General features: G+C 41.0%; 1 protein-coding gene across 1 annotated transcript; it reads left to right on the forward strand.

The window, feature by feature from the left end:
* The first annotated feature begins 239 nt into the window (after positions 1 to 239).
* LOC122928582 (carcinoembryonic antigen-related cell adhesion molecule 18-like) lies at positions 240 to 11726 on the forward strand. Its single transcript, XM_044281563.1, has 9 exons — positions 240 to 377; positions 1925 to 2266; positions 2866 to 3141; positions 5951 to 6034; positions 8159 to 8302; positions 8590 to 8654; positions 9536 to 9568; positions 9826 to 9858; positions 11033 to 11726. The coding sequence occupies exons 1-9, from the start codon at positions 356 to 358 to the stop codon at positions 11078 to 11080; spliced, it is 1047 nt and encodes a 348-aa protein (XP_044137498.1). The 5' UTR covers positions 240 to 355; the 3' UTR covers positions 11081 to 11726.
* The last annotated feature ends 1068 nt before the right edge of the window (positions 11727 to 12794 follow it).

Raw genomic sequence — 12794 nt, forward strand, 5'->3', positions numbered from 1 at the left:
CAACACTACTCTGCACCATCAGTCCTTGCACTAGGCAGAATTCACTGTATTCCTTTACAGTTCACTTTTTACATTGGCAACATAATATAATTAGGAATACTGCTGAGTACAGTAATAGCCCCATGTTCCATAGCTAGCCCCGGCTGTCATAAGTTAAAGGAAGTTGAAAGGAAACTCTCTATCTAAGGAAACATGCTCTAAATTCTGATAGCGCCACAATACAACATGTCTTACAGGATAACACAGAATCCCCAGACATTCCACACAATCGGCATGTTCTGCAGAGAGAGGAATATAATAATTTCTAGCAGAGCCTCTGTGTACTTTAGGGAATCCTACAGCCGAGGAATCAGCCATGAGAGCCGACATGATAGCAGGTAATGCTTTACATGCACAGGTATAGGTATGTATATACTGTAGATAAAACTGTCTCCTTTTCCATGGATTTCTTAGTCTTGTACAGGGTAGTTCTCTCTTATTGCCCCAGCCAGGGGTTTAGCATGGTCTGTGGTCTGATATTAATATAGGGGTCTGGTCTGGATTTTGATGATATATGTGGTGTTTTATATTTCTGGGGTCTGATTTAGTGTCCTAACTTAATTTATTGGTCTAGGGCAGGCATGCTCAACCTGCAGCCCTCCAGCTGTTGTAAAACTACAACTCCCACAATGCCCTGCTGAAGGCTGATAGCTGTAGGCTGTTCAGGCATGCTGGGAGTTGTAGTTTTGCAACAGCTGGAGGGCCGCAGGTTGAGCATGCCTGGTATAGGGTCTGATATTCCTATAGGGATCTGGTCTGGATTTTGATAAAAATATGTGGTGTGAAATATTTTGGGGGTCTACTTTGGTGTCTTAAATTAATTTGGGGGTGTGGTCGAGGGTCTAATATTTATATTGCGGTCTAATCTGGGGTCTGATATTAATGTAGACGTATGAAAATATATATTGAGAGTCTTGTTGTATGTGATAATATAAGGTGTCTGGTTTGGGTACTTGTAGCAACATAGTTGGGTTCCAATTATACTTAAAGAGGACCTTTTAATCAGGCTAGCTCTAGTCTAATTATTATCCTACCTTATAGGGCGGCCCCCACTGTTGCCATGGCACTTTTATTTTTTTCTACAGAACCCCACTGTTTGTCCGCTGTTGGCCCCGTATATTTTGGCGCCTTATATTATAATGAGGCGACTCGGTTATACTAGGCGGAGACTTGTATTCTTGGTTATACTAGGCGGAGACTTGTATTCTTGGTTATACTAGGAGGAGACTTGTATTTTCCCTGGGTGCGGTTATCTTCTCCCTGGCTGTGAGCGCATCCAATCAGAGCACCCCGCTCTTGGCCACAGAGAATGAGCTCAAGTTCATAACCAATGACGCTTTGGCCAGTCCGGTATCTCACGGACCGTGTTCCACAGACGTCTGCATGAGGCTTTAGCCATGTCTTTTTCTCTAAGCTATGCTCCACATAAAGGCCACTTCCATTTTTTTGCTGTGAAGGACTCTTCCAGACTAACATTTCTATTATAGATTTCTGCAAAGTAATGTAGAAGGTGCTACAAACTTGGTAGACTGTAAACTTCAACAGATTATATATATATATGTGTGTATATATATATATATATATATATATATATATGCAAAGTGATGATGATTACTTGCAAGCAACATAGGCCTGAAGAACAGGCAGCAATCAACTAACCTTTTCATGGTATTAATCATGAAATGTTCTTGTCTTCTTCATCCCATTCCCACAGCCCACTTCAAGCAACTTGCTGTGGGCCACAACATCTTTGGCAGCAATAGTCTTAGAACAGTGACATATTGACTATGGGATTAGATAGATAGATAGATAGATAGATAGATAGATACTTGTTGGTACTCTAGAAGCATTAATACATTTTCATGTCTGTGTTTTCCCTTTTTAGTTCTTCTTATACAAATGGACCTGATCAGTGCAAAAATAAATATTCAGCTAAATCCTGAGTATCCAATAGCCAAACAATCTGTCATGTTGAGTGTTACTGGGATTACTGGAAACATCTGGTTTTTCACCTGGTTTAAAGGACCAGAAGCAACCTCTCAGTATCAAATCCTTTCATATGTGGATGGTTCATCAATACACGGGACACAGTACTTCCCACGTATCAGTGCTTTTTCTAATGGATCATTAATGATTAAAGATCTTCATGTTGAGGATAAAGGTGATTACAGAGTGAAGGTACAGACAGCGACGCAAGAAGATGCAGAGATATTCTTACAAATATATGGTGGGTACCTGTTTCTGTCCGGTACTTCTGTCAAGAAATCTGTTGACAGTTCCATCATTTTTAACGGCAAGAGTAGCACAGCATGCCGCACTCTTTTTGGCAACAAAATAACTGAAACCTTGGCATCTCAAGAGACCCTACTGTAAGTCAGAGGGGCTTGTTGGGCACCACTTGGATGCATGGTAAGACGTATCTTGCACAACATCAGGGCTTCCATTGTGAACAGAAGCCATGACACAAATGTAAATGTAGCCTACATAATGTTAAAGTTGCTTGTTTGATTTGGAGAACTAATTTAAATACCCTATTTGGGAAATAGTTAATAGGACCGGTCACTCATTCCTAACTTCCATCAGTTATCTGGAGTCTAGGTTCTCGAAGTACACATGAACCTTGTGGCTTGTCTTAGAAGGCAGTTTTAAAGAAAAATACTTAATGGTTTCCACCCAAAATAAGCTTGATTATTAGAGGCATTGTTTTAGTCAAAAGTTGACAGGTGTTAGCCTGAGCCGTCAACGTGAGCAGAACTGGAAGTACTTCTGTAAGCAGTGGCAGTCAATGGCTGCCTTTTGTAATGCATCATTTAATGTTGTCCACAGAAACTGTCAGTAAGCCGGTGATCACAGCATCTCATACTGAAATCCAAGAAAATGATTTGGTTTCCCTTAAATGTGCCTCAGCCAATGCGGACAGGATCACGTGGATAAAATCAAGCTCAGAAACAATAAGTGAAGAAAACGCAGTCACTGTAAATCATGATAATGGGACGATCATATTCTCTGAAATTAAACACACTGACGAGGGAAAATATACATGCTGGGCGGACAATCTAGTCAGCAGAAGCTCTAGTGAAGTCTATACTCTGACCATATCACGTAAGTAACGTCATACATAAAGATATACAATTAGTAGTATATGAAGGCACCTACAATATGTTTAGCCCATAGATGGCAATGGCCCAGTATACAATTACAATGCTATATTCAGCTTTTTATGTGCACTATTGATGCCCAGCCCACAGCCATTAAAATTAGGCTGGATTGTTACATGGCATCATTTTGTCACAGATTGATCCAAAGTGTATCTACTGTACATGTAATGCAGATTTTGCAGCAGATTCACTGTGAATAAATCCACACACAAACTTACAGTATGTTATGTCAACCCACCCTTATGGTTCCATGGACTCTGAAGACCACATGCCTCCTTCTGAGTTCTCTCAGGTGCACTGACATTGAAACCTTGTGTGGATCACACTTACAGTATCTACTTCCGATGTTCCTTGAAGGGTTCCAGTTGTTTATGTCTTTATTAGTGATATGTATGTTGTCACCAGAATCTCTCAATAGTGCAGCCCAAGACTTTGGGCCTACAAGTTCAAGGGATCATATCACAGCAAAGATGTAAGCTATTAAAAAGGCTTAGGCTTGAGCTGAAATTAGTTGCTGATGATGCTATTATGCCTTGAATAAGTGTCTCTTCAAATCGTCAAGAAAGTGAGTGCTAGTCCTTCACTATATACTAGTGGGACGCCTTCCCTGGACAAACCGCAGTGCTGACCCATCTTCTTCAATAATCTATCCTCATAAAAGGAATCAATATCAGATTGGCGGGGATATGACTCCCTGCACGCCCACCGATCAGCTGTTTGAAGAGAATGCAGTGCTCCTGCAAGTGCTGTGTCCTCTTCACTGTTTACCTTCTCACTGTCGACATTGCAATGACGAGCAGTGTAATTACAGCTCCTCCGTCCTTTTCTCTTGTAGTTACTCCATCCAACTGAAGAAAATGGAATGGAGGAGCTATATTTACACTGCTGACCACTGGAATGGTGACGGCAAGCTGGCAAAGGTGCTCACGGGAGCACTGGGTTCTCATCAAATAGCTGCAGACAGCTGATCAAAGGGGGTGCCAGGAGCCGGACCCCTGCCGATCTGATATTGATCTTGAGGAAAGGTTATCAATACAGGAAACCAGACAACACCTGTAACATAATAAATAGAAGTTTGTAGGTTTCTATCACTCAATGGGATAGATTTTATTTTTTATTTTATTTATTTTTACTCCTGTATCTGACTTGTGTAGGATTAGTTTTCTTAACATGGATTATCTGTGGTAAAAAAAAAATCCATAATAAATACATTTTGTATAACAATGGTCACATCTGAGTAGTGGGTAAGATTTTAAATAGAAAACGAAAAAATGGCACGAACACAGATTTGTAATAAAACAATCCATTTTTTTTATTTATAATAAAAATCCAAATGTACAACAGAGCACCTGTTTAAAAATCGCTTGCTGTTGTGTGTCCATAGTTTTCCCTATAACTTCCGCTACCATTATAAACAAGGGCGCTTTTTTTGCCTGGAAATACAGTAGAAGCAGTTGCTGATTGTATTACTTATACATGCTGTTCTCAGTGTTGTGCCTGTATTAGCAAAACTTAGAAAGGTGATCTCTATACTTATTGCATGCTTGTACCAAGGGGCATAGCTATATGGGGGTGCAGAGGTAGCAGTCGCTACTGGACCCAGGAGCCTGAGGGGCCAAAAGACCCCTGTGCCACATAAGAAGACACTAGTATTATAGGAAGTGTATGCTGGTCAAGTTACACCTCTGGCTGGAGGCAAGGGGTAAGGTCAATAATTTGTCATTGGAGGTTTCATTTCAATGTTTGCCTCAGGCAGCAGGAAGGCTATGTGCTCCCCTGCCCCTGGCCAGAAAGCACTAAGAGGAGGGGGGCCCAAGCTTACCTATTGCACCAATAGCTACACCCCTGCTTGTATCTTTGCCTAGCATTGGGTGCACTGTGCTGTGTCTTGTTATTTTTAACTTAGTATGGGAACTGCACTGTACCTCTGCATGTCCTCATTGTCGCAACACCACTATCTCATGCACATATGCGACTATCTTTATCTGCGAGCATGCAGCGTGCCCATCACTTAATACTCTGTGCTACACAGATCTTTGGATATTAGGAGTCCAAGTTCTTATTATAAGGTCTCTTTGAAGGATGGCTCGGTGTGACGGGTAACAACAGTACAACTGGTTGTCTTTTACTTGCAGACCACTGTGGCTTAACTGACTATTGAAACTAAGTAGAGATAACTCCCATACCTTACTGTCCCGTTAAGCCCCATCAGTCTAGTCACTTTGCTAGACTTGGATGGATAGGATCCTCATTAGTTCACTGGATCCTCCAATTCTGGGGACCCACAACCCAAAACGACTCTCTCAAGGCTCCCTCAGCCACCAGCTCACAGTTTGCCTCCAGGCCACCGTACTCAGTCCTGCTTGCTGGACTTTCTCACTCTCTTTTGGTACTTTGGTACAAAACTCTCTCTTTTATTACCTCTCCTCCTCCCAAGCAACATTGAGCACCACAATTCTTGTCATCACTTCAGCGTCGGACTCTGTGTGGACCAGTGCTGATGCTCAGCATCTCTTCCCATAGGATGGTGACTGACAGGGCCTGGTGGTGCTGCCCAATACAGTGACCCACTGGCCAATAGTAACACAGCATATAGTACAATGTGGCCATCACATAGGGTCAGCATTGGGGAAACATAAAACTTAAAGGAAAACAAACACAAGCACCTCAAGATGAGGAATATGAGGGTTACCCACTTACACTCTTGTCTATGGATGATGGGCTACTTTTAGAAGTCTCTAATCTCATTTCAGGTAAAGAAGATGAACCAGTCATTTGGCAACAATATGGATTCACCTCTGCATCACCGTATATTACTGCAGTCTCCAAACATGCAAGTACTGTATATGAGTCAAAACAATCTATTAACTTAGGAGTATATGATCATATCTAAGTATCAATGTTCCCTGAAAGCAGCACAGCAACATGAAAGGCATTACACAGGGCATCTTTCTTTCCGTTTCTTGCTCTTTAGATTTTAGCAGTGAATTAGTAATTAATAAGTGGAGAAAAAGGGATATTTTTCTGCATTACAGATAAAGTATATTGTTAAGTTTGCTGTCACTGCTTGTGATATTGATACATTGGTTTCAATCGTGTAATTTTGTGTTGCACTTAAATTTTTTTCACTATCCCAATTATACTAGTGTATTTTGTAGATTTTCCTGCCCTAATAGTGCATGCAACATGTTCAGGATGACCCCTGTGATAAGTTTTATAGAGAACATCACATCTGTGTGTTTGAATTTTCCTTTTAGAAACAGGATGGGACCTCTTACATCTTTTATCTGGTATTGGGATATGTCCCCAAGCACTCAAAATAAATCTGTATTTTTCAGTATGTAAGATAATATAGGGACTATACACAGTGATACCACAGTAAACCCTGCAGTCTAAAAAAAAGAGCCTATAATAAGGGGTTCAGTACTTTCATAAAACAGTTTTCTATAAGAAGTGACCAGACAAGTACAATTTCGAATGCTTCTGTAGATAAAAGAGAATTTCCTTCAGAATGTGTCTCCTGTAAGCCCAATGATACATTTAGTAAGACAGAATGGATATAGGGTGTGCTTTGTACAGTTTTAGCTCATCCAGGGAAAAGGTGCAAAATTTGCTGCTCAATAATGGGGTAGACATCAATGTCATTGCATTCTTTATTTTTCTCTACTGGTCAAATATGAGCAGATTAAAGCCACAATCCGGTTCCCATTAGTTTTTTCTTTATATTCTTTGCCCGTTTTATTGTATGAATACTGATAACTTAAGGTCTATCTATTTCCAGTTGAGTCACATTATACAAGCACCAGCTCATATCCATAGTGTGCAGCTTCAAATATTGAAGCCTTTTCTACTGATGCAACTTCATTAGCAGAGGTGCAGTGACCATCTGTCTGCTTCGGAGCCCCATGCTCAGTAGGGTTCGCTAAACTCTTGTTTTAGCCCCCTGGTTCACTTTGGTGGTGAGATGCTCCACTGTAGCGCTTTGGTCCACCCTCGCGTATCTTCGTAGCGGATGTTTACTCCTCACATCAATGGCAGGTGGTGTTCTACAGTTTACAAGACCTTTATTCACAATGGTGCCATTTGTCCACTCACAATTTCACCAAAGCAGCACGTGAACAACCTGACCAGTTTTAGAAACACTACCACCTTTGGCCTGGAAGCAGTGGTGTACATAGAGAAGTAAGGGCCCCATAGCAAGGATCAAACCAGGCCCTCTACACAGGACAGAAGGGTTTCTGTCTAAACCCTTTCTTAGTGACCCTTGGGCCATTTTTTCTACTGCCTTATTTGCTAAAAGTTGTTCCCTCACAGGGTAGAGTCCTGACCCCTGACCAAGTTTTCATCTCCAGTAGAAGAGGCGATAATCCCAACTAAGACTGGGCCGCCTCCTGCCCTGGGCACCATAGCACTTGCATGGTCTGCCGCTATGGTAGTTACGCCCCTGCCTGGAACCCAATAATCATCCCTTTTTGCAACCCTTTTAACCATGACAGGAAGGAGGGATATGTGTGTAGACAGCCTATCCCACAACTTATATACCCATTAAGCCATCTGACAACATGTTTTTTTCCTCATGAGCTACAGTAGGGATCAACAACCTTCGGCACTCCAGCTGCTATAAAACTACAACTCCCAGCATGCAACCATGCTTGACTGTTCTTCTTACTCCCATTGAAGTGAATAAAGCATTCTGGTAGTTGTCGTTTCTGAACAGCTGGAGTGTCGGAGGTTGCTAATCCCTGAGCTGCAGTATGCTCTGCCGACTTTAAAAGTTGGAAGTGGTTATAATAATGTGATATATAAAATATATATATAAAATATATATATATATATATATATATATATATATATATGCTGTATGTATTCATTGATAGTTATATATGTGTATTGTGTGTGTATATATATATATTTATTTATATAGCATTTATAGTCTTTTTGTTGTTTTTTTTGTTTTCTAGATTTTAATGAACCAGCACCTTATAAAAGTGCAGGAATTACAGCAGGCATTATATCTGGTTCAATCCTAGGAATTATACTAATTATTACTGTTGGATTTCTTCTCTACAAGAGATATGGCCTTCATGGTAGAAAGCAGATGATGGGTAAGGAATAAGGATTATAATTCATAATTAATAACATAAATACATTTTAGTATATCATGCCTCAACAGCGTTAAGTGGAGGATAGCTAGCGAAGGGGGCTACTGACGGATATTGCTCTTTTGATTTTTGAGTGACGGTTATATGCATTAGGAAACATTAGTTTTTTTTTCACAAACACCGGTATTGACCCAAAAATGACCACCTCATCAGATCACTGAAATGTCCATGGTGAAATCTATTACATGACTAGTTTATGTTTTGACTTATCTACTTTTAAATTATTTTAGAACCACCAATAGATGGACTACTAGACCCATATGCCATATACAACAATATACTGGAACCACCAACAGTGAGTAATACATGAAGAACTGTGTCATGTGGCTTCGAAAGTATTCACTTGTAATACATAAAAATAATTCCAATCAATTCTTGTCTACACTTGTAGCATTCTTTTATTGAAACTAAGTTTACATGGCTTAACATCTAAAACTACTGTATAATCTATTTAGCTTTTTTTGGCAGTTGCTACTTCAAGAAATATTCTAGATTAATAGACTGATGAAAAGATTGTCCAGGACTCCACCACTAGGTGGAGTTGTGTTACCAGATAAATGTTGCCCTTGTCATATACTCTTTTGCATCACCCCTTCAATCAAAGAGAATGTGTCATCAGAAAATGACCTATTGTTTAAATAAGATTTTTAGAGAATTTTTACATTTCCATGACACTATCTATATTTTAAGAAATCCTAAAATCCTGTAGATTTCACACTGGCCACTACTTTGTACAGATAACTTTTCAGCAGTTATCTTTCAAAAGCTTTATTAAATGCCCGAATACCGAACTCGAACCCTAACTTTTCCGGCAAAGTTTGGGTACGGGTACCCGAACTCGCAAAGTTCAGTACGGACCCGAACTTTACAGTTCTGGTTCGCTCAACACTAGTCACAATGCATGTCTAGAAAACTCTTCCATTAAAGTCAATGAGTCTCCTTCAATTTATTGTGCCTATGGCCCATGGTGGGTTTTGTAAAGCTTATTTCTAAATGCTGTTAACAACAGTTCAGGCAAGATGGCAGATTAGAAAAAATGATGTGTGTCACTATCTGGCTTTAATTAACTAACAAAATGAAAGGTGACAGGTTCCCTTTAATGAAAAGACACAAACTGGATATCATGATGTGCACATGCTTTTCTGAACCTTCTTGTAATTGTCTTTCATTTTGCAGGGTCTGGAGACAAAAGATGAACCCTTGTACATGGTAAGATCTTCCTTATCTACCAAATGTTCAGGAAAGAGCTTCCTTATCTACCAAATGTTCAGGAAACAAAATAAGTGTACAATTATAAAATAAAAACAGATTAGAAAACGGAAGTGTTTCAATATCTGATCCTAACTAGCAAAAAATAATATTTAAAGGTGACATGTTCCCTTTAATGAAAAAACACATACTGGAAATCATGATGTGCACAATCATTTTTTTTTTTAATCATTTTTTAAATTCTCTTTCATTTGCAGGGTCCGGAGCCAAACGATGAACCATTGTATATGGTAAAAACTTTACTATGTGTTTCACATTAGACAACTAGGAGTTAATTAGTGTACGTTCTCATATGTGGCAGCGTATCTCGCAGGCTATTCAGACAGAGAACAGCCTTCCAGATTTTGCTGTGTCTGGCATTGCTGGATTCTATCGTTTATCACAATGGAGTAGCTAGATCTGATTGGGTCCCATAGCAAATTTTGGAATGGGCCCCCACCCCTCAGCGACTTCTTCACAAACCCACCTCTCCCGTGCAAGCCCCACTCTTGTGGCTAGTCAAGATCATTCTATCAGACGAGGCCCGGCAGTAACTCCATCTGTTTCCTACGTTGTCACTGTATATAATGTCATTTTTGAATACTGACAATAAAATCTTTTAGTCCTGCTCCTGGGTGGGCCCCTTCTGAGTTCAGTCCCCAAAGCAGCTGCTTCCCCTATACCGGCCACTTTGCAGCATAAATATCTGGCAATACATGCAATTGTTTTGTCTGGCTGACAGCCGGCATTTGTGCCGAATCAGTCTGCGATATCAGACATGCCACATATGTGAATGTACCCTTGCAATTCCTATAAAGGAATTGAAAGGGTTTGCCTCAACATGACAACTACTATGTATATTGAAGCCCACCAGGTGAGCAGGCCCATACTGGTCTCTAGTGTTGAGCGATATTGGAAATATCCGACGTAGACTTCGATCCAAATTTCTGGGAAAATTCGATTCACCTCAAAGTGGATTTTTCTTGTGCTGCATGGTAACGAACCAATTTTCCATGAAATGGCAGTAAAATTAAAAAATTCATACTCACCTAATCTATTTGCGCATAAAGAGGCCGCTGCAGCCATCTTGATTAAAGATCCCACGTAAAATCTCATACACAGTGACTTATGACATCACCATGCCGGCCAGCATGATGACGTCATCACGGAACGCGCAAGATTTCTCGTGGGATCTTCAATAAAGTTGGCCTCCGCATTCAAATGGATAAGGTGTTATTTTTATCACGCTTTGTGACAAAGTAATTCATATCAACTTTTTGTAAACTTCGCTCATCACTACTGGTCTCCATTGTCCTGGCTTCATAAACCCCTGATAATCAACTGATATTGCCTGCGGAAGCTCTAGCCATACATTTCCCCTGTAAGTGCATTGACAAGTAAAAAATACTTTTTTTTTCCTTACAGTGTCTTCAATCCAGTTCAGAAGGGACATACAATGAATTGCACAAATGACTGCAGCTCCAAAAAAATGCAGTCCATTCACTCTTCTGTCTGGTCATCTCTAAGGGCTCATGTACACGAATGTGTGCACCCTGGGCTTGTGCTGCGTACCACAAATAGTGGTCCGCAATGCATGGGCGCCGGCCGTGTGGCCCGTTGTTGCAGATGCGGACACATTCACTTGAATGGGTCTGTGATCTACAAGATTTAGACCGCACCGCAACATGTTTTATTTTTTTCTTGCGGATTGTGGACCCAATCAAGTGAATGGGTCCGCATCTGCAAACAACGGCCACACATATTGCGGACCTGCTGTTTGCATGTTCATGTGCATGAGCCTTAAGGTTGTTTGACCAAAGATCACTGCAGTTTTGCACTGAGATTTTTGATTGCTCACAATGCTAGTCGCTGACAGAGTCATTATGTAATCCCAGCCTTAATGCCAACCAGCAGCTACTACTCTGCAGATCCATTGGCAGAACACACAGACCTCTGTTTGCTCCAGCCTATATGTTGTAGGACTTGCAGAGATAGGCCAGGACTACCTGGAATATCATAGCAATATGCCATAGTTTAAGTGACTGAGAAAACTCCAAATTATGTTTTTGTATGTTTTTTACATAAATAATTGTAGACTAATATAGTAAATACATTTTCACTGTGTCTGGGCTTTTTTTAAATAACATACATGTTACTGCAGTGGATGCAAAACCACTGTTTCAACCAACTCAATTGGCTTTGGGCTTTTTCTAAGGTCGTTATCCTGGCAGTTCTCTAGTTTTTCTCTTTTAACCCCTGTACAGGGATCTGGACTTTGCTGCAGAAAAATCACCATGCAGTTATTCACTGTAGTAGTCTCTGTGTGATTGACAGATGACTAACAGAAGTCAAGAGACATTAGTGTAGAACACCTAGAGATCAGGCTAACTGTAGTCAGATACAGGATGAGGTAAGGCCAGACAGAGTATAAGCAATCCAATAAACAGTCAGGGGTCAGGGCAGGCAGTGGAGGGTCAATATCAAGGTCAGGCATAGGTTATGTAGCAGAGAGTCAGAATCCAGTAAATAGGGAGCTAGTCGATACAAAGGCAGACAACAGTTACAGCACACCTTCTCAGGACACTAACAAGCTGTGAAACCTATTGCTCAGGCACCTTCCAAGACAGGAAGGTGCCTTAAGCACCCCAGGGTTGCTAGCCATTGGCTGGAGAAGATTAGGGAGCGTCCGCAACTGTTTTGCGGTCCGCAAATTGCGTATCCGCAAAACACGGACACCGGCCATGTGCATTCCGCATTTTGCGGACCGCATATGGCCGGCACTATAGTAGAAATGCCTTTTCTTGTCTGTGGCTGCGGACAAGAATAGGACATGTTCTATTTTTTGGGGGGGAGGGCTGCAGAACGGAAGTGCAGATGCAGACAGCACACGGTCTGCTGTCCGCATCTTTTGCGGCCCCATTGAAAATGAAAGGGTCCGCAAAATTGCGGAACGGATGCGGACCCATTTTGTGGACGTGGGAATGGGCCGTACTATATCTGGCAGGAAGGATATGTACGGTTTGGTAGAGGAAAGAGCCTAAAGCTCGCCTATACTCTTTGCCAAGGTAATGCAGTACAAAAAAGCAATCTTCATGGACAGGTATTTTAGCTGAGCCTCCTCCAGTACCTCAAAGGGATCCAAGCATAAGCTGTTAAGGCTTTGGATATGTCCTACTGGGGATAGGTC

This window comes from Bufo gargarizans, chromosome 2, assembly GCF_014858855.1.
Source record: "Bufo gargarizans isolate SCDJY-AF-19 chromosome 2, ASM1485885v1, whole genome shotgun sequence".
Classification (NCBI taxonomy): domain Eukaryota; kingdom Metazoa; phylum Chordata; class Amphibia; order Anura; family Bufonidae; genus Bufo; species Bufo gargarizans.